Raw genomic sequence first — 27,366 nt, 5'->3', positions numbered from 1 at the left:
TTTTTTTCTTTTTGTCTTTATATCTCAAATGCCTAGCATGATACAGGCATTTAATAAATGCCTGTTGATTAATTTATTGAATGACTCCAGTTTACATAGTTAAATATAATTCCAAGTTATATAGTTAGATAGTATACTTAGATGTGTTTTATAAAATTTAGAAAGCATTTTCCTCATACTTACGCAGCAAGGAAAGTAATGCAAGTATTTAACAGATGAAGAAATGAGAGGTTAAGTGATCTGCCCACGGTGACACAGCTAGTCAGTACCTGAGACTGTTACTTGAACTCAAGTCTCTTGACCTCAAGCCCCAGAGCTCTAACAGCTACCTACTGCACTTAGTAGTTGGCGACCTCTAGTAATTCTTTGTTTTTCCTTTTGCATTTCTCTATCCTGACCACACTGGCTTGGTCATATGGTAGAAAGGACAAAGAATTTGCATCCAAAATGCCTGTGTTACTTCAAGCAAATCACTTGAACTGAGTCCATTTACTCATCTTTTAAGTGGAGATAATCGTGCCTGAATTACCTAAGAAGTAGCTATTGTGATCATTATTCATCTTTTTCAATGGATTTCAGATAGAAATTGTCCCAGGACAAGTCATTATCAACTGTTAAAAAATTAAACAAATGTATTTTGTGGACCATTGCATAGGTGGATAAAGGGGCTGTTTTTTCGTAATTGAATAAAAAGTACATGGGTATAAACTCATCTTGTATAGGCTCGCTTAAAACACCTTCAGGATTATTATTATTTTAAAACTTCCTTTTTTTTTGTTTTAATAGTATACTCAGTTTGGACTCTGTAGGAGGCAGTGATGTAGGGAAGTCTGGACACCTTGGTTTCTGCCACTACCTCCCTATACACCTTTGGAGATGTCACCTCACCCTTATGGGTCTTTGTTTCTTCAACTATGAAAAAGGAGTAGGGATTGTTTTGGACCACCTCTAAGGTCCCTTCCCAAAATTCTATGAGAAACATGATACAGTAGACGGAGCCCTGGCTCTAGAGACGGAGGACCTGGCTTCAAATCCTGCCTACCCATATGACCTTAAGCTAGTCACTTAACATCTCTGAGGCACAGTTTTCCCTTCTAAAAAATCAAAGGATTACCATGAGGCCAATGGACTTACAAAGAAGCATGCTACCAACCTCCTGAGCAAGAGGTGATAGATTCAAGATGTACAATGAGACACAGATTTTTTTTGGACATGGCCAAAGCAGGAATTTGTTTTGTTTGACTGTACCTTTGTTGCAAAGGTACTTTTCTTCCTTCCTTTCCTTCCTTTCTTTCAATTCTCTCTCTCTCTCTCTCTCTCTCTTTCCCTCCCTCCCTCCCTCTCCTAGTGGGGATATGTAAGAGGGACATATATTTGTTAATTGAAAAAAAATCAATATAAAAGTTACATAAAAAAACTGGTGTTGGACTAAATGATCTCTGAGGTTCCTTCCAGCTCTAGCTCTGGTCTATGCACTAAACATAGGTTTTCCCCTCTAATCATTTTGAATGCAAATCCTTTGTCCTTTCTACCATATGACCAAGCCAGTGTGGTCAGGGTAGAGAAATGCAAAAGGGAAAACAAAGAATTACCAGAGGTTGCCAATTACTAAGTGCGGTAGGTAGCTGTTAGAGGGGTGAGGTGTATGCCAACACTAAATAAGGACACTGCTATAACTGATCATTTGATGGGCCTAACCTTAGAGCAAGGGTTCTCACCCTTGTTTGTGTCATGGCCCACTTTGGCAGTCTGATGAAGCTTATGGATCCATCTCTGAATAATGCTTTTAAATGCATAAAATAAAATACATGCTATTTCCAAGGCAACCAATTATACTGAAATCGATACTTTTACAGTTACAATACAATTACAAATACAATACAATTACAAAAATTACAATACTGTAATCTTTTAAGCTGTAATTTTTGTTTTCATCCACATTTACAGACTCCTTGAAATCTATCCATGGACTTATCTTTGAAGATTTTTTTCAAAAAGGTATCAGGGTAGCAGACAGCCACAGAGAAAAGAGAAATGGTACTTACGAAGAACAATGAGCTTCACTTCCTTATCTGGGTCTCCTGAAGTGTCCCCTGGAGCCTCGATAGCACAGTAATAGACTCCGTGGTCCCACCACATCACCTCATTAATCACAAGATCTGCTCCTATGAAGCAAGAGGAAGAGAGGAAACAGACTAGTCAGAAGAAGGTACTGAATCTTCTACATTGTCTTTCCAAATCCTGTAAGAATCTCTTATGCCCTAGGCTTTTGCCTTAAAAATACTTTCTCTCAAGCACTTACTCTCCTTTTTCTCTGAATGCGGTAGAAAAAAAAATTCATCATAGGATCACAGATGTAGACCTGAAAAGAACCATTATTTAGCCCAACTCTTTATTTTCTTGATGAGGAGCTGACGCTCAGAAAGGGCTAAGTGACTTGCCCCAGATCACAAAGGTAGTAAGGATCAGGGGGGTCCTCTGACATCAGAATCAGTATTCTTTACCCCGTTCTATGCTCTGACAATACTTTCTGGGACAACAGTGTCTTGAACAAAGAGTAACTTGGTAGTGCAGTGGATAGAACACAGGGCCCGGAGTCAGGAAGACCTGAGTTTAAATCCAGCCTCAGATGCTTACTAGCTGTGTGATCCTGGGCAATGCACTTAACCCCATTTGCCTCAGTTTCCTTATCTATAAAATGAACTGGAGAAAGAAATGGTAAATAACTCCAGTATCTTTGCCAAGAAAAACCCCAAAGAGGTTCCCAAAGAATCGGAAAGGACTGAACAAATAAAAAAGTTTTAAAACAAAATGCATATGCTGGGAGGAGAATCTCGGACCCGAAAAGCACAAAGTTTAGTGACCTTCATCAACAGGAAGAAGTGGGCTCAGTTCTTGAGTGGATTACCATCTTTCCTGACTAGCTTGTAAGGTTGAGAGGACAAAGACTCTCTTCCTCCCCCAACACAAAGCACAGGTTCAACGCATATTTGCTGGCCAGAACTGAAAGTACTTGAAAGTGAATGTCATCTAAGTAAAAGAGACAATTTGGTGTAGAGAAAACACACCCAATTTGGAGTTAAAGGGTTAAAATTAAAACCTACAATTTGGCTACTTATTACCTAAGTGATCTTGTGGGCTACTCTCTTAATTTCTCTACTTCTCAACTTCCACACCTGTAAAAAGAGCTCATAGTAATAGTAGTTTACAAGTCTTACTAGTAATTAATAAATAATAATAAAATAATTAGTAATAAATTAATAATAAAGAATTTTCTTCCTTAGAAGGAAGAAAATAAGCATTTGTCAAGTGTCTATGATGTTCTAGTCAACATGCTGAGCACTTTACAAATACTGTTATTATTTAATCTTCACAACAACCTTGGGAGGTATGTGCTATCATTATCCCTGTTTTATGCTAGGAAGTATCTGATTCTGAATTTGAACTTCCTAGCTATGTGATCCTGGGCAAATCACTTAACCGCTCTCTGCCTCAGTTTCCTCAACTGTAAAACAGGAATAAATGATAGCACATACCTCCCAAGGTTGTTGTGAAGATTAATTTTTGCTTGTAATCCTAGTTATTTTGACTTCTGGAATATATTTCAAGCCTTCTGATTCTTTAATGCAATAGGTACTATATCTTGTGTAGTCCTGACTATGGCTCCATGATATTTGAATGCTTTCTTTCAAGCTGCTTGAAGTATTTTTTTTCCTTTCATCTGGAAGCTCCAGAATTTGGCTATAATCTTTCTGGGAATTTTCATTTTGAGATCTTTTTCAGGTGGTGATCAATGCACTTTTTCAATTTTTATTTTACCCTCTGGTTCTAGAATTTCAGGGAAGTTTTCCTTTGTGATATCTTAAACTATGACATCTGGGCATTTTCTTTGATCTAGTTTTCAGACATTCCAATAATTCTTGACTTACCTCTTCTCAATCTATTTTGCAGATAAATTTTTTTTTCCAATGAGAAATTTTACACTTTCTTCTATTTTTCATTCTTTTGACTTTCTTTTATTATCTCTTGATGCTTTGTGAAGTCATTAGCTTCCACTTAACCCATTCTAATTTTTAAGGAGTTATTCTCATCAGTGAAGTTCTCTAACCCTTTATTTTCTTCAATATTTTTGTGCCTCTTTTATCAAGATGTTGTCTTTTCATAATTTTCTTCTCTTACTCTTATTTACCTAATTTTTCCTCTCCCACTCTTGAGTTTGAAAATAACTTTTTTAACCCTCTTCCAGGAATTCTTATTGGGCTCATGTCCAATTCACATTTTTCTTTGTGGCTTTACTTGTAGCAGTTTTGACTTCATTGTCTTTTTTTGAATTTGTACCTTGCTTTTCCCTATCACTGTAGTGGCTTTTTATGGTCAGTTTCATTTTTTGTTATTTGCTCATATTTCCAGCCTATGTCTTGACTTTGAATTTATGTTAAAGGGCACTGTCCCAAGCTGCAGGCTTTTTTCACATTGATTTTTTTTTTCAGAGCAGTTCAGGGGGTTTGGAAGTTTTCAGTGCTTCCAAGATAGAGTGATTTGAGAAGAGGTGGATCACTGCTCTCTGGTCTTCATCCAGGGACCGAAAGTGCTCCCCAAGGCCCCTACTTCCTTGTAGCCAAAAGTGCTCCTTTCTACCCTTGACTTGTGATTCAGAAGTGGCTATAAGTGATAGAGTTGTCAAGTGGCTTCTAGTGCTGCATCCAGTGCCAGCACAGGGGTCCGTTGTAATCTCTTTCTGACCAGTTGCCAGATCCCTTTATCATCTCTGACTTGAGAGCTCCCAAAGCAGCTTATGCTTCTGTTGCCACCACCAAGTCCTACCACTGGGAAATCTACATGGTTGTGGTTCACCTCTAACCTATGTCACAGATCTCTCTTTCCAATCCCCTGAGTGGTCTTGGGCTGGAAGAATGTCTCACCCTGACCTTTTGTTGTCTCTGCCACTCCAGATTTGGTTTGCATTGTCATGTAAAATTGTCTGGAGGGGAATGTTGGGAGAGGTTGGCTGAGTGCTTCCTCTGCTCTGCCATCTTGGCTCCAGTGCCATTTCCATGTAAATACAGTGGAATGACCAGATCTGGGAAATCATGATAATGGTGATGATGATGATGACAGGTCTCATTTCTACAGCACTTTATGGTTTACAAAGCACTAAAACATCCCTGTAAGCTGGGGGAGTACAAGTAGCATCATTGTTTGCTGATGAAGAAACTGAGAATCAGGGAATTAAGTGATTTTGTCTAAGGTCATTGAGATAGTAAGCAATGGAGTCAGGGCTTGAACTCAGACCTTCTGAAAGTAAAGTTTCATGTTCTTTTTTATTGGGGAGAAAGAATCTGTAGAACTATGGTGCAGGAGGAGAGAGGTCCAAGAGGTTAGGCAGGGGTGGGGAACCTGCAGGCTCAAGGCCACATGTGGCCCTCAAAGTCCTCAAGTGCAGCCCTTTGACTTCATAGAGTTTGGATCCAGTCAAAGGGGTACACTTGAGGACTTAGAGGGCTACATGTGGCCTTGAGCCTGCAGGTTCCCCACCCTTGGCTAGAACAGGGGTGAAGGTACTTTGAGTCTGGTGAAATATTTTACTCTCTAGTACATGTGTATTTAAAGCATACCCCTGACTTCTTATTATAGACCCAAAAAATTACCTTAGGGTCACAGTGATAGAAGTAGGATTTAGAGGAGGTAATTTTGAGATCAGCCAAGATGAAAGAACAGTGGAAAACAAAGTAGAACAGAGGAAAAGGGCTCCATGGAGGGGCTGGAAAGGCAAGGGAAAAGAAATTTTAAAAATGGGCATGGGGGAGGGATGAAACATTCTCCTGAGAAGAAAGAGGAAGAGGGACAATTTGATTGAGGTCTGCAGTTGCTAACTGTTCAGAGAGAGATGAGTTAAGAATTATGTTAATGAACAGAGGCTTTTCCTACCCTGAAAGGATCTAGGTAAAGGAGACCTAAATAACATCAACAGTGACAGTGAGGACTGTCTTTTCCCCCAACTGTAAACCGTATTTTCTGGGGAATGTGCAGCTTCCTCCACCTATAGGGGTCTGCCCTGCCAATCTGGCCCCTGCGCCATTCCCTGGAGGCCCAAGGGGCCTAGAAGACACAGTTGAGATGCTTTTGTTAAGCTTTGAACTGACGGGGAGTGTTCTCTTAGGTCAGAGACATGCCATTAGGTGCCAGAAGGAAAGAGAACATCAGGCATTGGAGTCAGGAGTGTACCCATCTAGTATTGATGACCTACACCAGACATTTAGATATGAGAAAGACAAAGTGAACATCCATGAGCACTGGGAGGGCAGGAATTGGTGAGATTAATTTTGTTAATTTAATTAATTTATATCTTTATATTTATATCTTTATTTATATAACATATTAATTTAATTAATGCAAGGGAGAAAAATCTTACATAGAGGTCCCAAGGCTGTCACTGTATTAAAGCTGCAAGAGAGCATTCTGATTTCCTGCTGAGGCTGGTAGACTTCTCTGTAGTGCTAGGAAAGGGCCCAAGACACAAATGGGTTTGTTACTGGCTAAGGTCTAGTAATTCCTGAGGAATTAGCAATAGGGAGCAGGACCAATACCTACTGATGGGAGCAATCCAGAAACAAAGAAGAAACCATAACAGCCTTGGAGGAGCCAAAAGAAGGAATGCTGCTAGATGCCCTATCCAGGGGTGGGGAACCTGCTGCAGCCTTAAGGCCACGTATGGCCTTCTAAATCCTTAAGTGCAGCCTTTTGACTGAATGCAAATTTTGGGGTGGGGAACCTGTGGCCTTAAAGCCACATATGGCCCTTCTAACTCCTTAAGTGCAGCCTTTTGACTGAATCTAAATTTTGGGGTTAGGACCCTGTGGTCCCCACTCCTAGACTATCTAATGCATGACCATACGTGACTGACTGAGGGTATCTAGAGTAGAGTGCAGAGCTGCCCATTGTGTCAGATGCTTTCATTTTCTCTGAACGCTCTATATTTTTTCAGTCTGTAAATAAAGCTTTTCTTCTCTGAATTTTGTGATACGTGACGTGTTCTTGGCAAGGAGAATTGGAAACAACATGCTGTAAAGTACCAGCTCACTGGATAACCACACATGTGAGTTTCTCAGATTCTCTAGGTGAGGACAAGCAATCAGAAAGACGGGAAATCCCACAAAATGTACCAGAGCACTTTGTCACGTGAAAGCCTCTGGCGTAAAGGTTATGATATAATGGCAAAGGGAGATAGGAAGTGGACTTTTGATTTCATTAGTTAAAGGGAACATCCACATGTGGAAACTCTCTCCACATTGCAAGTCAGCATCTTCTCTGCAAGTTAGAGAGCATCAGTGAGATGTTAAGTGACTTACCTAGGATCTCACAGCCACTATGTGTGAGGAAAGGGACTTAGACCCAGGTCTTCCTGGTTCTGAGGCGGGTTCTCTATTTGCTTCTCAACAACAACAATAACATCCACAATAATTCATGGATTGTTTTACAGTTTTTACGATTTTCTTATAAGAATCCAGTGAGGTTGATATTTTTATCCCTATTTTATAAATGAGAAAAATGAGAAAACTCATTTTATAAATGAGAAAACTCATTATATAAATGAAAAAAATGAGGCCCAGATAGGTGGGTGATGCTATTTGCCCAAGCTCACATAGGTAGTAAGTACCTAAGATCTGATTCAAATCTCGGTCTCCTGATTCCTATTTCAGGGTCTTTCTGTTAGGCCACACTGACTTGTTAAATAGCTCCAATACAGGAAAACAGCCAGACTGGGGCTCAGGGGACCTGAAGAGAGTAGTTTCCAATTTGAAGTCAGGGGTTTACCAGGATTCTAGAAGATAAGGCCTGAGTCACCCCAATGGACTGAGGTTCAGAGGTAGCCCATGGCCTCTGGGGAGAAAAAGGCTCTGAAATGTTAAGAATCAGACTGACAAGTTAAACTTGACTCAAGTTGGATTTATGTTATGACTTTGTATCTATAAAGTATCAACCTGCATAGAGTTGTTTACTTCTACATTCTCCAGAGGTAAAGTAGTTTTCTCTCTTAAAAGGATCTGTCTCTTTATGTATTTATTTGATACAAAATTAGGGAATACCTACAATGAGCCAGGAATATTGAACCTGTGTGGTAAGATGGAAAGAAGACTGAATTTGGAGTCAGAGAGCCAGGTTTCACATACCATGAGGGAGGGAAGTTTGGGGCAGAAGCAGCATAATGCATTAAAAAAAAAATTTTGGTTTGGAATCAAAGGACCTGGATTCAAATCCCACTGCTAACATTTACCATTTGTGTGACCCCTAGGTGGGTCGCTTAACAGCCTTAGGCCTCAGTTTCCCTCTCTCCAAAATGAGGAAGGGAAGGTTGGGCTAAATGTTCTTTAAGGTCCTTCCCAGTTCAAAATTTATAATACCAATACTACTAGGTTTTAGCTGCTGGAAAGGGTAGATACAACTGAACCTCAGTTATTCATAAGGTCCTTCTCCAGAATCTTCAGTACCTTGAAATCTTATCAATGCGCAAATCATTGACCCTGTCTGGGCCTCAGTTTTCTCATCTGTAAAATGATTTCACAGGACAATAGATTTAGAGCTAGAAGAGACCTTAGAAGCCATTGAATCCAGTTCCTTCATTTTTACAGATGAAGAAGAAACTAGGGCTCCAGTGATGTGTCCAGGGTCATACGGCTAATAAATGGCTGAGACAGGATTTGAAGTCAGGTATTTTTGACTCCAGATCCTGCATTTGAGCTCTTAACTCAAACCAACACAACCAAAATCAAAGTGTCTGACTGTACACAATCAATTGAAAAAGGGAAACACAGACTGATTTGGACAATTGGGTTCCTATTATGTCACTGTGCTCCTTGGGATCTGCTTCTCAGTCTTTTTTTTCTCCCCCAAGGTAATTGCGGTTAAGTGACTTGCCAAGGGTCACACAGCTATTAAGTCTGAAGCGTCTGAGGCCACATTTGAACTCGGGTCTTCCTCACTTCAGGAACAATGCCCTATCCACAGTGCTACTTAGCTGTCCCTTCCCAGTCTTTGCAACTGCTAACTCTAGACATTTTGTGGGTCACTCACGGTTCTGAATAGTAATCTTGCGTTGCCGGTACTCCACACCCAAAACTGGTTCATTTTGTCCACGCCTCTGAGCTACAATTCGGACAGTCCTTTGGCTATCATTGCAATCATTGGATGGGTCTTGACCCAGAGCTAAAGCCGCTTGATATGCTGAGGACACAAAATACAACAAAAGAATCAATGAGTTAGCACTGAGATTTCAGTTGAACCAGCAATTTCCAACTCAAATTGCATGCTTCCTTTTTTTTTTTGACGTAGTAATTTAATTTTATTTCTTCTCCCAATTATATGTAAAAATAATTTTACCATTTTTTTTTTCAAATTTTGAGTTCCAAATTCTCTACCTACCTTCCCTCCCCTCCCTACTGAAAAGGCAAACAATTTGACATAGATTATACATGAGTAGTCTGCTTACTTTATGCCTGTGTCACAGATTCATCTGGACAAACATCTACTGTTAAAATCTTTATTTCTCTTCACAAAGATTCTTAAATCCACCACGAATTCATCTGAAGGACTAGATAAAATTATATGACTTGGGGGTAGGCTTTAAGCATCTGGACCTAGATAAAGACGAGGGTTGAAGATTCCTACATTTAACTGCTGTATTAATTTGAACATTATCTGTTGTGAACAGGAGAGAAAGGGGAGTCTATGTAACTCCATCTTTTCCTGCTTGCTGGACTCAGAGGCTTCTCCTTTTCTCTCAACTACAATTTCTTATCTACTAAGAGTGAAGCTCATTTCTCCCTCAGTATCTCAATTACAATGATAAAGAAAGAGCTGAAAGAAGCAGAGATGGACAACTTCCCTTTGTCTCAGAAACCGTAGAATCATGGAATTTCAGTCAAAAGAATTTCACTTGAGAGGCCACAGGGTCCAATCCATACCTGAATAAAAATCTATGCTAAGACATATAGATAAGCTGCTATTACCACTAGTTTGGAGACGTAAAGGGGTCCCAATAGAGAAATAGACAGGTCAAGATTGTATAAGGAGACAAGGACATTTTAACTAACACAAGGGAAGACTCTAGCCCTAAAATGAGACATGTTGGGTCAAGTGACAGAGGAATATACAAGGGAGGGAAGTTTGGGGAAGAAGCAGTATGATAGATGGAAAGAACATTAGATTTGGAATTAAAAGACCTGGATTCAAATCCTATTGCTATCATTTACCATTTGTGTGACCCTGGGAAGGGCACTTAACCTCCTTAGACCTCAGGTTCCCTTTCTATAAAATGAGGAAGGGAAGGTTGGAGTAGATATTCTTTAAGGTCCCTTCCAGTTCAAAATTTATAATACCAACACTACCAGGTTTTAGTTGCTAGAGAGGGTAGATACATCTGAGGCTCAGTCATCGATAGGGTCTTTCTCCAGAATTTTCAGTCAGCCCAAAAGACTGATCTTGGGCTTGGCCCACCAGATTTCACCAAGCTTTCCTTCATACTTGTAACAGTAATTAAGGTGGGACTTTTTGCTGTTGACCTTTAATGATTCTGGCCTTTGTTTGAATGGAGCAGATAAAGTGGGATGTTTTTGTATTTCTCAGCACTGAGACTACTGGGAGTCACTGATTTGTATCTGATGTGATATTGGGGGTGGGGAACTTTTCCACACCCAGCTTGGGTGAAGTTGGGGCTCTCAGGGCCCTGAACAGGATATATAAGCCTAGAGGTTAGCGTTCTCTCTCAGGAGCTCTAAGTCACAGCAGGAGTGGCGCGTGACTCTGGGCCAGCCAGCCGTTGTAATGAGCTCACCGGATGAAGACTCAGATGTTGAGAACTACGAATTGCATTTGCTCTGTAATTCAGGGTGCTGGTTTTTACCCCGAACTAAGTAAATGACATTTGTATGCTGGATTAAAGTAAGATTGTTAACCCCTTAACGTTGCTTTTCTTAGTAAAGCAGGTCAAAAGGACCTGGGCTGGGCTGGGCTTGCAGCATTCTGTGAGCTGGTTGCTGTTGGCTTTATACCCTCATAGCAGCTGCTAGCTGGATTGTTGATACAATATTACTCAGGCAGTACCATGGGGAAAGCAAAGCTCATAGGTTTTCTAGGGAGGGGGGGTCTCAGCTGGATTCCATTTTGATATCACAGGCAGGGAGATGCTGAAATGAGGAAAGTGACCATGGCATATGGAAGTTTCCAGAAAAGGGTGGCTTGGCAGTGGGTCCAGAACAGAGGACACCTGCTACAGGTGAACCTTATATGTCTGAGAGAGCTTCCAAATCAGAGAGGTTGGGAGAGCTATCACAGTTATCCACTTGAAGGTGTCTAGGGAAGGAAACTCAATATTTTATGAAGCAGACTGTGCCATTTTTGAGTAGTTCTAAACTTTTCTTTCCTTAGAGCAGAAACTTTCCTTTTTGAAACTACCAATTACTCTTCTTAATTTCTGGAACAAATAAAATCCTCATTTCACACCACAGCTCTACAAATACTTGAAGACAGTTATAATGTTCCCCTTAAGTCAAGGGTTCTTAACTTTTTTTATGGATCTCTCTACCAATGCCTTCTCAGAATCTTTATCTGTCAATAAACATTTATTAAGTGCCCATTATGTGCTGGGCACTGTGATAAGCTCTGGGGATACAAAAAGAGGCAAAAGATAATCCCTGCCTTCAAGGAGCTTACAATCTAATGGGGGAAACAGCAAACAAAAATAAAGGTAAAATAAGCTATATACAGGATGAATAGGAAATAATTAACAGAGGGAAGACACTGGAACTTAAGAGGGGTTGGGGAAGGCTTCCTGTAGAAGGTAGGATTTTAGGTGGGACTTCAAGGAACCCAGGCAGGTCAGTAGTCAGAGAGAAGGAGGAAGAACATTCCAGGCATGGGGGAGAGCCAGAGAAAATGCCCAGAGCTGAGAGATGGAGCATCTTGTTTGTAGAATAGCTATAAGGTCAGTGGCATTGGATCAAAGAGTATGTGTTAGGGAGTAAGATGTAAAAAGATGGAAAGTAAGGATGAGGCTAGGTTCTGAAGGGCTTTAAATGACAAATAGATCATTTTGTATTTGATCCTGGAGGCAATAGGAAGCCATTGGGTGCTACTGGGTGGCAATAGGGTGGACCTGCGATCTAGGAAAATCACTTTTGTGGCTGAATGGAGGGTGAAATGGAGTGGAAAGAGACATGAGGCAGGCAGACCCACTAGCAGGAAAGATGTTGCAAAGGTAAAATCGACAGGCCTTGACAACAGCTTGGATATGGAGGGGCGGGGGGGGGGCGGTGAAAGATAGTGAGGAATCCAGGCTGACTCCTAGGTTGTAAGCCTGAGGGACTGAGAAGATAGTGTTATTCTCAACAGATATAGGGAAGGTAGGAGGAGGGAAAAGTTCAGGGGCAAAGATAATTACCATTTGAGATGTCTACTGGACATCCAGTTCATGATGTATGAGAGTCAGTTGAAGATTTGAGATTGGAGGTTAGCAGAGAGTTTGGGGCAGGATAGGTAGATTTAAGAATCATCAGCATAGAGATGGTAATTAAATCCATGGGAGCTGATGAGATCACCAAAGTGAAATAGCATGGAGGGAGATGAGAAGAAGACCCAGGACAGAACCTTAAGGGACAACATACAGTTAGAGGGTGTGATGTAGAAGAGGATCCACCAAAAGAACCAGAAAAGGAGCAGTCAGATCTGGAAAACCTAGAGAGAAAGAATCAAGGAAGAAAAGGTGATCAACGGTGTCAAAGGCTTCAGAGAGGTTAAAGAGAATCCAAATATATTCCTCTTCTCTTCCCTTCTTGGGGAGCACCTCTGGTGACAATGAATAAAAAAGAAATAAAAACATTGACAGAGATAACCAATGGACCCGGTTTTAGTATGTACAATGTACTCTCTCCACTTTGCATCTGCTGTTCTGCCTGGTTTCAACTTCACAGAACAAGACGCCCCCACTCTGGGTACTCCCTAGGGTCCTGTTGCCCTCCAGCCCCTCTTTCCTGTCTCCTTTTGTGTGTGGCTTCCCCTTTTATACTGTAAACTCCTTGAGGGCAAGGACTGTCTTTCTTTTTATTAACTGTATCCCAGGCACTTAACACAGTACCTGGCACACAGTAGGCACTTAATAAATGTTTATTGCATTGGATTAGATTGGAATGTTCCAAATCCTTAGTCCCCCATTTCTGCACAGAAGGGAAGAAAGTCAGTTTTTTTCCTCTCCCCTTTGTGGCCAAACTTGATTATTCTAATTAAAAAGCATTCAGTTTGGTTTGCTTTTTTTTCTTCTTTCCATTAACACAGTTGTAGTCATTATGTATATTGTTTACCTGGTTCTACTTATTTCAGTTTGCATCAGAGCATGTAGTCTTCCTTGTGCCTTTTAAACTTCTTTATATTTGTCATTTCTTATAGTATACTAATACTCTATTAAATTAATGTACTGTATAATTTGTTTATGTTTTCCCCAGTTGAAGGGCATCTATATGACATAACAGTTAGTAAGAGCTAAGAAATGGAAATGAGGTAGGTGTTTCTATCAATTGGAAAATGGTTAAACAAATTACAATATGTGAATTTAATCGAGTATTATGTTGCCATAAGAAGCAATGACTACAAAGAATACAGAGAAGCATAGGAAGGCTTGTATGAATTGATACAATGCAAAGTGGGCAGACAAGGGAAACAACATATACGATGACCACAATACAAAAAAGTGAAGCCAAACACTGTGTAATTGTAATAATCAGGCCTAACCCCCAAAAGAGATGAGAAAATGCATATTTCTCAGTTCAGAAAAAAGTGTTGTATAAGGGGGGAAAAATTGGCTTTTGAGTCGAGGATCTGAGTTTAAACCCCACCTCTGACATTTACTTATACCTTCTAGGCTGTCAGTTTCCTGAACTGAATGGCCTTTGAAGTCCTTTCCAGTTCTTAGATGATGAATTTTCTTTGCAGAGGTCAGAGACAATGGGTATGGAACAATATATTTATTGTTAGACTCAGCTGATGCATTGGTTAGTTTTTCTGAACTACTTTCTTCCTGCCCTTATTCCTCTTTCATCCTTTATGGGATGGCTTTCTGGGGAAGAAAAGGGAAAGGCTATATTTGGAAATACAGGTGATGAAAAACAAAAGATAGCAATAAAAATTTTAAAAATAAAACATGGCACCTAGACCTGAATGCAGTATCCTAAATGTAGTCTCACCAGAGAGTAATAGGGTTTTTACCTCTTTTCTTCTAGACTCTGTCTCTCTTAATATGGCTTAAGATTCTTTTTTTTTTTTAATGGCAGTTCTTTTTGTAGTGGCAAAGAATTGGAAACTGATGGACGCCCATCAATTGGGGAATGGCTAAGCAAGCTGTGATATATGAATGTGTGGAATAGTATTATGCTATAAGAAATGACAAGGAGGATGGCTTTGAAAAAAACACCTGGGAAGTCCTATATGCACTGATGCAAAGTGAAGTGAGCAGAACCAGGAGAACATTGCCCACAGTAACAGCAATATTGTAAGATGATCAACTGTAAAAGACATAGTTATTCTGATCAAGACAATTATCCATGTCAATTCCAAAGGATCCGTGATAAAAAATATTACCCATCTCCAGAAAAAGAACTGATGAGCTCTGAGTGCAGAATGAAACATGTTTTTTAAACTTAAAAAATTTTCTTGTTTTTTTGTATGTTTCCTTTTACAACATGGCTAAGATGGAAATGTTTTATATGACTTCACCTGTATAATTGCTATCAAATTGCTTGTCTTCTCAAAGGGTGGAAGAATTGTGGATGGAGAGAGAGAATTTGGAACTCCAAATTTTTAAAAATGAAAGTTAAAAATTTTTTAACATGTAATTGGGAAATATTTAATTAAATAAATAATTGTTTTTAAAGGATTAAATATTCTATTTTTAAAATGCCAACACACTACTAACTCCTGGAGCATGCAGTCCACTAAAACAACTCTTTTAAAAAAAACCCAAGAACTGCTATGTAGTCATACTTCCCATTTTATATATGTGAAGTTGATTTTTTGACCCTAAGGGTAAGACATTGTGTTAATCACTATTACATTTCAGTTTGTTAGATTTGCCCAGATATTCTAGCCTGCTGAAATTTGAAACCTGATTTTCATTTAATGTATCTGTTATCCCTCCCAACTTTGATGAGCATGCCAACTAGACCTTTATCCAAGTTCTTAATGAAGATTTTAAGTAGGTCAGGACCAATAAAAGAGTCCCTAGCAGGGGTAGGAAACCTGCAGCCTCCAGGCCACATGTGGTCCTCTAGGTCCTCAATTGTAGCCCTTTGACCAAATCCAAACTTCACAGAACAAACCCCCTTAATAAAAGGATTTGCTCCGTAAAACTTGGACCCAGTCAAAAGGCCACACTCAAAGACCTAGAGGCCATGTGTGGCCTCAAGGCTGCAGGTTCCCCACCCCTGCAGGGTACTCCACTAGAGACATTCCTTCATATTGACACTGACCTAGAAGTGACTACTCATCAGGTCTGGTCTTTCCATCACCTCCCAGCTCTGCTATCATCTTGCTCATCTCTACTTTGTCCACCAGGATAACAAAAGATTCAGTCAAATGTTTTGTTGAAATTTATATAAACTTTAATTACCATGGTCTAGCAGCCAAGTAACTCTGCCCAAATGGGAACTGAAATCAGGCTGCCTTAATCTGTGCTTAATGAAGGAATGCTGGTTCTCTGTGATCACTGCTTCTTTGTCTAGAATTCTGAAGTTTTTCCATTTTTTTTCTCATTACTTGATGATGGTCATCATGTGAATTGCTCTTTTGGTTGTGTTTACTTTGCTCTGTGGCCCTTCATATAAGCCTTCACAAGCTCCTCTCAATTACTCATACTCATTGTTTCTTACTATTTTCCATTACATTCATGTATCACAATTTATTCAGCCATTCCCCAACAGATGGCTACCCAAACTACTTCCAGTTCTTTGCTACTAGGAAAAGGGCTATTATAAATATTTTTGCATACTTGGGACTTTTCTCTTTGACCAACTTGTCAGAAAAGTGGAAGTGAAGATGGTTGTTCTGGATAGAAACTGGATTAGATGCCCTACAAGGTCCCTCTCCTCCAACTCTGTAGCCTAAGTGCGTAAAAGCAAGTACTTCTGAGTTCCCATTTAGTAAGCCTATACTTCTGAGGTGACAGAAGAGGTATAGAGTTTGGGTATGTCATGAACTTTGCCCTCATGAAGCTTATAGTCTAGTAAAACTTAACATATCTTCATGGGGAAGGAGAAAGAAGAGAGCAAATGTATCTGGGTACAGACCCCAAAGAAAGCATCCTCCTAAGGCTGAAGCCAGGAAGAGGCTCTCAGTTCATTTCCATACCTTATAACTCACAAGCATATGAGGAAGGCTTTTGGGGGATGGAGAGGGAAGGACCTGGGGAAAACACTCACATGCAGAGTAGTAATCTAGGATTGGGTCTTTGCAGAAAGACTTGAAGCGCCAGGTGACCACCACATCTTGCAGCTGGGCAGATGTGGTATAGTCGCACTTGAGGATGACGGAGGCAAACAGTGTGACGTAGCGTTCAGTATCCTGCACCGTTACCAGCAGAGAGAGGCATCCTGAAGCCAAGAACACATGAAAAAAAAAGTGAAGTGAGACAAGAGAACCCCAAAGAAATATGAGATAATTTCCTAAAGAACAACAGCAAATACCAAAAGCTGATTGACTGACTGTATGGAATTCACTACTATTAGCAAGACTTCATGGAGTGGTGGGAAAAGCATTGAATTTAGAGTCAGAGAACCTGAGTTTGAATCTTGGCTTGGTACCTTAAGACCTGTATGACCCTGGGCAAGTCACTTAATAATATCCTGGGGCTTTAGTATTCTTACTTATAAAATGAGGACATTGGATTAGATTACCTTCAAGACACCTTCTAGGTCTAAATCTAAGAACCAGCGATCCCACGTATTTATCAAATTATTTGGGGAGCACTATTACCAGGTATCATGGTAGAGATACAAAAAGAACAAAAGAGGTTTTTGATCTGAAGAGCTAAAAAATCTAGTTTAAGCTAGGTGGCACAGTGGATGGATTGCTGAGCTTGGAGTCAGGAAAATCTAAGTTCAAATCCAGCCTCAGACACTAACTAGCTGTGTGACCTTGGGAAAGTCATTTAACTTCCGTCTATCCCAGTTTTGTCATCTGTAAAATGGGAATACTAACAGCACCTACCTCCCAAGGTTCTTGTAATACTAAAAATGAGGTAATATTTGTAATGGGCATCTAGGTAGTGCAGTGGATAGAGCGCTGGGCCTGAAGTCCATAGGGTTTTCTTGGCAAGGATATCAATGAGTTGTCTGCCCTTTCCTTAAGGCAAACAAAGGTTAAATGACTTGCCCAGGGTCACACAGCTAGTGTCTGAGGCCAAATTTGAACTCAGGTCTTCCTAATTCCAGGCCTAGTGCTTTCTATCCACTGAGCTACCTAGCTGCCCCTGGCACATAGTAGGCACTAAAAAAAATGCTTATTCCTTCCCCTCCCTCCCTCTTATTATTATCATCATTATTGAGGGTTGTGGTGGTAGTAGAAGAGATGGAACATCCATGTGTGAAAAGGCCTTTCTAGCTTTGCATAGGCCATCCCCTATGACTAGGAAGAATGCTGTCCCTCCTTATCTTTCCTTCTTCGAACCCCCTCAAGGCCCAGATCAAGTGCCCACTCTTTGATTCTCCCAAATTGTCAGTGTCTCCCTCCCTCCAAACACTGCTAATTTTTTTTTGTATATTAAATATTTCCTGATCCATGATCATGTTCTAGCCACCCACAACAGAATCAAATTTCTCCTTTGAATTTGTATCCCCAGGATCTAGACCATTCCTAGTACTTAGAGTCACTGATTTATTAACAGGAAAAGAATTATAGAATGAGTTATGATGATAACTTGGAGCCAGAAGACTTGAGTTTGGCTTTTCTGTCACTTACTGGGTATGTGACCATGGCAAATTAATGTCTCTGAGCTTCAATTTTCCCATTTGTAAAATGGGGAAAGATAGTCCCTGACATTCCTCTCTGATAGGGTCATTATGGGGAACAAATAAGACAACATATGTAAGAGAAGCTAGGTGGCACAGTGGAGAGTGTGCCAGACCTGGAGTCAGGAAAATTCATCTTCCTGAGTTCAAATCTGGCCTTGAACACTTCCTAGCTGTGTTACCCTGGGCAAGTCATTTAACACTGTTTGCCTCAATTTCCTCATGTATAAAATGAGCTGGAGAAGAAAATGGCAAACTACTCCAGTGTCTTTGCCAAGAAAATCCCAAATGGGGTCGCAGGGTTGGATGTGAATATACAACAATAAATAAAAGGTATTCTGTAGCCATAAGTTTAAGTGAAAAGTCATGTAGTATAAATTACATTCATTAGTACTGAGGAAACAGAAGAGTAATCAGAGCAGACCAGTAATCAGAAATGATATCCTGGAGCCAAGCTTTTAATCGAGGCTTTTTTAAAAAAAGAGATGAAGGGCTTAGAAGGACAGTAAATGAGGTAGGGTTTAGGAAAAGGCATCTCAGAATAAGGCGAATAACACAGGGGAAACAGATGGGAAAGCTGTGCAGGTGATGGAATTTGTTAATTATATACAAGGGAATACAAGCTGGCTGGCTTGCTAGGACTCGTGAGTTGGGATACTCAAGCCCTAATTCCACCAGAACCTTATAGAGGCCTTGGTCAAAAAACCTGTACTTTTTGCCTGTGATTCCCACATCATTCAATGCCTATTGTCTCTTCCCAGGAACATTAGGGAGATCCCTGGGTAGAGGTTGGGTAGGCTTTCCTGTGACACAGAGGGGAGATTCTTAAGCCGATGAAACAACTTTGTAAAATGATTAGTCAAGAAATGGGGAGGAAAGGTCATAGGGAGATGCAAACAAACTGGGCCACTTTGGTGGAGATACTCTCTACAAGGAGAAGGGCACTCACTTTGGAGTCAGAGGACTAGAGTTCAAATCCTGTCTCTGGCACTTACTACTTTTATAAACTTGGGCAAGCCCCTTAATCTCTCTTGGCTTCAGTATCCTCCTCTTTAAAATTCAGGTGGACTAGATGACCTCTAAAGGTTGTTCCAGCTCTTACTCTATGTTCAATTTAATATGCACTTAAAAAAAAAACTACACATGACAGAAGTTGATGGTTTCATATGTACTCTTCTTGTTCTTTTTATACCAAAATGTTCATGCCTGTTTAGGACCATTTGGTACACAATAAAAAGGAAAATTTTAATTAAATAAAAAAGAAATGAATGGCGAAGGAAAGCAAGACAGAAGTATATAGTGGAATAAAAAGCTGGTAGGAGTAGAGACTGGGGTGGGGTGTATGTATTTATCAGAGAAAGAAGGAACAAAAAAGAATGGAAGAACCACGAATATCCAGTTTCTGGAATGTAATTGCACTGGGGAGAGCATAGGAGAAGAGAGACAGAGGGAGAACCTGTCAAGAGAGAAGTGGGGAAGTGGTTATGATAAAGTTCAGCACCGGGAGGGAAAAAAAGAGATGGGCTCATCTACCGCCTTGTATGAGTGAGGTGCCCCTCAGTTCTTCTAGAGGCTCAAGTTTTTAGAACTGTTAAACTCAAGTGTTCGCCAAATAAGTCAGCCAACAAACATCGATTAAGCCCCCGTTATATAGCATACAAGAGGCCTTGTCTTCAAGAAGTTAATAATTGTGTATGTATATATGTGTCTGGGAGGTGGGATGGAACTGGAATGAGACACATGATACAGGATAATTCATTGTAACATGATAAATACTTATGTCTACAACATTGTATAATACTGTGTTGTACTGTATATTGTATATTTATTATGTCTATAATGTATAATAAATACGATATTGTACAATGTATTTATTATGTATACAATGTTGTGTGTACATATTCATATGCTATACAGTATATACTATGTATTTTCATATATATTTATTTATACAATATATTTAATATATTATTTATTCAATACATTTATTATATTGTGCTAAATATTACTTATATATTTATTGTATTTTATGTTTTACATAATTTATAAACATACACACACACACATAAACATACACTGTACTTAGGGTTATATGAATGGTAAGGAAAATGTGTTATCATTGTTTAGAGGGGAGAAAGAGTGGGAGTGAAGGGGAAGGGAGGAGGGAAGAGTAAGACAAAGAGGGGGGAAGAGAGACGGGGGAAGGAGGGAGGGAGAGAGAGAGAGGGAGATAGAGAGACAGACAGAAACAGAGAGACAGAGAGAGAGACCCCTTCTAGCTGGGATGGCATCTGAGTTGGGTACTGAATGTGGGTAAGATGTTGATAGATAGATAAAGGCTAAGGAAGAGGAAGGCATTCTAGGCATAAAGAACGGCATGAGCAAAAGTGATGCTTTTGCTCATGCAACAAAGATGATGAATAAACCCATTTGGCTTCAGAAGAGAGTTTGTGTAGTGGGAGATAAAAGTACAAAGGTAGGTCATAAGAGCATAGATTTTGAGCTGGAAGAGATTCTAAACCCCTCATTTTACAAATGAGGAAACTGAGGCAAAGAGAAACTAAATGACTTATCCAAAATCTAATGAATATTAAATGCCTGAAGTGGGATTTGAACCCAGGTTTTCCTGACCCAGGTCCAGTCCCCTATCTATTATACCATCCTGTGTCTCAGGTAGGAGTGTCTTGAATCCCAAATTGGCTTTGGATTTAACAGGGGAGCCATTAATATTTTGATCAGGTGTTGGCATGATAAGAGCTAAGCATTACTGGTGACTACATGAAGGATGCATTGAAAGTAGGAGTGTTATATTAATATGTTGGTTTCGTTGAATTGCTTATTTTTACTTCTTTGCTAGAATGGGTGACTCTGTGGGTCAAAGTGGGAAGAGATATATATTGAAAAAAAATGAAGGTGAAGTAAAAACCAAAGATATCAATATTTTTTTTAATGTAAGAGGAACTGGAGACAGGGGATCAGTTAGGAGGCTATAACAATAGTACAGCAAAGAGGTAATAAAGTGTTCATTTCTGAGAGAAATAAAACCAAGAAATCAGATCATTTAAAAGAAACTTCCTATTTTTAATGCTTGCTTTCTGACAAAAAACAGTCCTGTGGTTTCCCTTTCTATTGACCTACAGACTCCAGCCTCGTCAGCCAAGCTAAGTGCATCAGAGTGGCCAAGTTGGGGGGTGTCGGGAAGGCAGGAAGGGAAGTTATTCAGCCTAAGGACCAGGTCCAACCTTGGGCAAAATTCCAAGTCTGCAAAGTTAGTCTAGTACCCTTAGCCTGCCACTTATTCTTCTCAGAGGTCCAAAGCTTTTTCCACCTTCCATCTATCAAAAACTACTCAGAGGAAAAGGGTCTGATAAATTAATTTATCCTAAAGTGTTACTAGTCCAAGGTGGGACCACCCTGCCCCTAATCTCTAGGGTATTTGAATCTTAATAAGAAACAAAGCTTTGGGGCAACTAGGTAGCACAGCGGCTAGAGCTCCAGGCCTTGAGCTCAAATCCAGCCTTAGACACTTACTAGCTCTGTGACCCTGGGCAAGTCACTTCACCTTGTTTCTCAACTGTAAAATGAGCTGGAGAAGGAAATGGCAAACCACTCCAGTATCTTTGACAAGAAAGGAAGGAAGGAAGGAAGGAAGGAAGGAAGGCAGAATGGGACCAGAGCTTGAACCCTTTTGCTCTCCTCTGCTCTTCTCTTACTGTTTCCCTGGATTCCTCTCAGACATACAGTGATCTCCAGATACCAATATATAGGGGTTCCACTGTGTGAGCCTACAGGCATAAGGAAGAAAGGAAGGAAGGAAGAGAGAAAGAAAGAAAGGAATAAACAAAGAAAGAAAGAAAGAATGGAAGGAAAGAAGGAAGGAGGAAAGAAAAAGAAAGCAAGAAAGCAAGCAAGGAAGGAAGGAAAAAAGGAAGGAAGGAAGGAAGGAAGAAAGAAAGAAAGAAAGAAAGAGAAAAGAAAAAGAAAGAAAGCAAGCAAGCTTTAAATATAGGATCTAGTATGTAAGTGACTTTGTGTTGTTTGGTTTCTAGAGAAAACTGCAAAATAGGTGAAATGAGCCTTTGGTGCCTTCCTCCTCCTTTTCTGCAACTTTTGTCACCATCTAGCTAGACCTTCCTTCCACCTCCTCCCAGATTCTGAGAAAGACTGCTTGCATGACCTGAGCATGGTGTTCTAATAACATCTTGGGGGAAGTTTTGAAACCTTTGATATTTCAGTGATGTCAGATGTCTTTTAAAAAGGGTGCTCCTGTCTAGTTTGTGTGAGACATTCTTGGTGAACAGTGACAGCACAATATTTGTGAAGTACCTACTACATGCAATGCACACATGACCTACGGATAGAAGGCTGAACTGGGAGTTAAGAAGACAAAGGTGGTAGGATGGTATTGATGTAAATACGCTGGATTTAGAGTCCCAAATACCCAAGTTCAAACCCTGGTGGTGTCATCTGTCAAATGAAGGGGTAAACTAGGTGATTTTTAGAAGCCCTTTCCAGCTCTAAATCTATGCTCTTATGAAATTCATTACATCATAAAAATCTACCCTTTTCTCTCTTCCCCTAAGTAAAAATTTACTTTCTTTTCTTACCTAGGAATTAGAAAGAAGGAAACCCATCTACTCTGTTTGGAGTAACCCACACAAAAATGTAGATGACTGATACTTGATACCCCCAAGGAATATTTGCTTTTAAAAAAAGAGCTTTAACATTCTTTAAAATTATGTTTTATTTTCAATTAACAAGCATTTGTTCCCTCACCTCTCCTCCCCCCAATTAAAAAGAAAAACGAATATGCATGATCAAGCAAAGCACATTCCCTCATTGACCATATGAAAAATCTATGCCTCATTCAGTACCCTAAGTCAACTGCCTCTTTCAGGAGGTGGGCGGGTAGCATGCGTCCATAATCACACTTTTGGAATTGTGACTGGCTTCAGAACAGATCCGTTCTTAAGTAGAAGAGATGAGATTTTGGTAACCCTCCCCCACATTACCCCCCACATACACACACATGAACATCAGAACAGCAGTCAGAAATTTTAACAATGCACTTCTGAATGTCAGCTGACTCCTGTCTTAGGAATGACGGTAAGAAGAACAGTAGTTCCCTTTCTAAAGCCTTTTTAATCCACAAAGCATTTTGGACACAATAATCCAGTGAGATATTGCAGTTCTTATTTTAAAGATGAAGAAACTGGCTCAGACTCACACAAATTGTGGCAGAGCTGAACTTTGACCCCACTTGAGGCCAATCCTCTTTTTATTACCCCTTTGGTATATGGAATGTCTGCCTTAGCCAATGAATGGTGGATATTTTTTTGTGGGATAGAAATTGCCCTCAAAATCGTCCCCTACTCTGCCTACTGGTTGGGCTGACCCTGCTTAGTTTCCTGGTTCTGTGCTGTGGGGCTGGTCCTGACCTCATCACAAAACCTCCTAGGATGCAGCACAGCATTTATGTAGGATCAGCTATGGAATGAGGGACCAGACCTTTAACCCTTTTGCTCTCCTCTGCTCTTCTCTTACTGTTTCCCTGGATTCCTCTCAGACATACAGTGATCTCCAGATACCAATATATAGGGGTTCCACTGTGTGAGCCTACAGGTATAAGGGGCCAAATCCTGGGAACAAATGACATAGTTGTGAACCAAAGAAAGCAGACCTGAAGAGGCACAGACTCCAGAAGCACACGTAGAGACAGGTGGGAATACCACCAGCAGGTCATTGGACACCTGCCTGCTACTGTTTCCCCTTTTCCCACTCTGATGAAGGACATTTCTGCTAACCTCTCTGCATCTGAAAATTCTGCCTAGTGGCCTGGCCTCATGGGAGTTTTCCCAGTTGTGAAAATATCACCCAATTTTGTATCGCACTGGACCTGTGTTATCTTGGGTAAAGGAAATTCCCCTGGAGAAATTCCAATGCAGATCAACTCGGAGACTGGCCTAGAGCACTGAGAGGTCCACCAATTTGCCCACAGTCACACAGCTAGTATGTATCAGTGCCAGGACTTTCTGGGCTCCAAGATCAGCTCTCTAGCTACTCCCCTGTGCTACAAGGTTTATCATCCTATCATGTGTGAAGATTTCGATATTAAGACTAAAACATCCCACATACATGTATAGGATCACACATACACATAACTGACATGCAGTGGCCTAAACAGGATGATCACTCACACAAGTCTTGCCAGGAGTACCCTACAGCACACATGTATGCATTTGGTATGACAGACAGGTGCATCTACAACTTTTCTCTTTTTTACTCATTCTTTCACACAGAATATGCATGGCATAGAGGGTAAGATGGGACAGAAAAGATTAGTTCTTTCAGGGTTGAATTTGAGATTAAAAACTCCACCTGGAGAGCAATTTGGAACTATGCCCAAAGGGCTATAAAAATGTGCATACCCTTTGATCCAGCAATACCACTTCTAGGACTGTATCCCAAAGAGATCACACAAATGGGAAAAGGACCCATATGTACAAAAATATTTATAGCAGCTCTTTTCGTGGTGGCAAAGAATTGCAAGTCACGGGGAGGCCCATCAATTGGGGAATGGCTAAACAAGTTGTGGAATATGAATGTAATAGAATACTATTGTGTTATAAGAAATGGGGAAGATACAGACTTTGTAATAACCTGGAAAGAACTATATGATATGATGCTGAGTGAGAGAAGCAGAACCAGGAAACATTGTACACAACCACAGACATATTGATTCTGGGATGGCTAACTTTGATAGACTTGGCTCTTGTCAGCAATACAAGGTTCAAAGATAGATACAAAGGTATCATGATGGAAGGAGCTATCTCCATCCAGAGAAAGAGCTGTGGAGTCTGAATGGGGATTGAGGCAAACTATCTGCTCTCTCTCTCTTTTTTTCCTGTCTCTTCTTTTTTGGTTTTGTTTGTTTCTCATAATTCACTCCATTGATCATGGTTCTTCTTTACGACTTGACTACTATGTAAATGTGGAAGGTATACGTAGAACATATATTGGATTCCATGCTGTCTTGAGGGGAGGGGAAGAAAATTTGGAACTCAAAAACTTGTGGAACTGAGTTGTGTAAACTAAAAATAAAAAAAATCTAAAAAAAAAAAACCACAACAACAACAACAAAACTCCACCTGGTTCAAGTCATTAATTAATCCAGTATTTTAGGGGAGGAGGTAAAAAGGAGATAAGATATAGTTGATGGAGAAGTGGAAACAGTCATTTGTTTTCCCATAATCTGGCCAGAAAGACAAGACCCAATGGGTGAGGTTAAATATTTGGGTGGAATCATTACATCAGGTTAATTAAACTCATCCTTTCTTTCATTAACTCAACAAATATTTATTGTGCACCTGTTACACTCAGGCAAGTCCTTAAGCAGAGTAGGTGCAAATAAATGTGTATTGACTTGATTTTCAAGCCCAGAAAACTGTATTTTTTTTTTCTTTTTAAGCCAGGACATCTTTGAGAAACTCTAAGTAACTAGACCTCTAGGACTGTAGTTATATCCTTATCTAGGAATGCAAACAAATGCTTTCCAGAAGCAAGGATTTGATTACTGTGCCTGGAGAAAGAGGTAGAAAGGGCAGAGGTTAGTGCCCTGAGGTAGGGACAGAAGGGAAGACAGCTGAATGTTAGGAGATGATTGGTCAGTTCTGGGAATAGCTAGAGATAGTGGGCCAGGGAGGTTTCACTCACTCTATTCAATGATCAGCACTGCCCCATGGCAAGAGTTCCAAGGCTCAGGGTGGCTTAACAATTCAGCAATTATGCTTTACAACCAAAGTAATCTTCATACTTGGTGATATCCATAATCTTTATTTTGCTATATTACCATTAGGTAGAAGTGAATAAATGATGATAATTGAAGTCTCAGAACCCAACTGCTTCATTTTATAGGTGAGAAAACCCAGAAGAGTGGATTGTTTTGCCCAAGGTCATAAATAGAGTTAGTAAGTAGCAGAGCTAGGACCAGGACCCAGGCTCCTTGACTCCCAGTCTAGCGCTTTTCTTTTTTTCTTTCTTTTCTTTTTTGGAGGCAATTGGAGTTAAGTGACTTGACCAGGGTCACAGACCTAGTAAGTATTTGAAGCCAGATTTGAACTCAGGCGGTCCTGACTCCAGGGCTGGTGCTCTACCCATTGCACCACCTGGCTGCCCCATCTTGTGCTTTTCTTGTGGTTTTATCCTCTGTTGGAAGAGCACCATGACATCAGGAAGATGATAACATGACTGGCAACTGAACTGGATTTGAGTGAGGGAAGGCTGTGCAAAGTCACCAGCCTCATTTTCTCCTCCAGAGTCATCTGGGCCCAGTGGCCAGATACGAAACAAGAGGACTGGAGATGGCCAGGATGCAGTGGGAGGCCTTGGCCTTTTTAAGATAATGTCTATCCAAGTTCTCACTGAGTGGACCTTCAGTGAACAGGCCTGTTTAAGAATTGAGTCAAGGGATGGACCCTTTAATGAAAAAAAAATCAAACTGGGAGGGCAAGACCCTTAGGGCTGTTGGCCAGCACATCATAGTCAGTGTTGCTTTTATGGAGCGTAACCAAATTTGGAGGGGGGTAGGGGGAGTGTCATAGGCGAACAAAAAGAAGGCGGGAACCAAGTAGAACAGGAAGCTGCTTTGATGCCTCTTCCCACGAGGGCCCAAGTGACTCAGCCTCTCCACTTCTCTGTCTAGGGGTTTCCATGATGCAGATACTGCCAAATTTGGGAAACATAGCTCATTCTCCTACTCTTTCCCTCCCCAAATCTCACCCTATTTGTAGGTGATAGTTTGATTAAAGGAAAGGCCCTTGGCCCAAAACAAAATTTATTTTTATTCATTTAATCAAATTGTTTTCCTTACATTTAGCACTAAAGGTATGATTGATTTTTTTTTAAGGCAATTGAGCTTAAGTGACTTGCCCAGAGTCACACAGCTAGTAAGTGTCTGAGACTGGATTTGAAGCCAGGAACTCCTGGCTAGTGCTCTATCCACTGTGCCGCCTAGCTGCCTTGATATGATAGATTCTTGATAGAGAACATGTCAGTGGGTCACTGAAAAGGTCCAGGCTGCCTATGAAGCAGTAGCCTCATTATTAGAGGCTTCTGCCCACCCTTGAAATTGAATTGGAGGTGGATTTTATTCTATTTGCCCTGGGCACATTCTGAGCCTTGCCCTGGGAACAGCTAGTTATACCTCTGCCTGTGATGATCCCCAGGTGGAGATAAAGCTATTTAGTTTAAAGAGAAAACTTGCTAAGTAAGGATTAGAATAAAGATTATCCTCTATAAGGGCTATAATGTGGAAGAAAAA

General features: G+C 40.4%; 1 protein-coding gene across 1 annotated transcript in view; it reads right to left on the bottom strand.

Moving 5' to 3' along the window:
* The window catches only part of ILDR1 (immunoglobulin like domain containing receptor 1), a 72,316-nt gene that overhangs the window by 19,403 nt on the left and 25,547 nt on the right, over nt 1–27,366 (bottom strand). The window contains exons 2-4 of the mRNA XM_036744104.1: nt 16,461–16,703; nt 9,073–9,222; nt 2,046–2,165 (exon numbers count right to left, since the gene is read on the bottom strand). Of these exons, the coding sequence (XP_036599999.1) occupies nt 2,046–2,165; nt 9,073–9,222; nt 16,461–16,703 (513 nt within the window). The remainder of the gene's footprint in view (nt 1–2,045; nt 2,166–9,072; nt 9,223–16,460; nt 16,704–27,366) is intronic.

Source organism: Trichosurus vulpecula, chromosome 2 (assembly GCF_011100635.1).
Source record: "Trichosurus vulpecula isolate mTriVul1 chromosome 2, mTriVul1.pri, whole genome shotgun sequence".
Classification (NCBI taxonomy): Eukaryota; Metazoa; Chordata; class Mammalia; order Diprotodontia; family Phalangeridae; genus Trichosurus; species Trichosurus vulpecula.
This window is presented reverse-complemented; position numbering and strand designations above follow the sequence as displayed.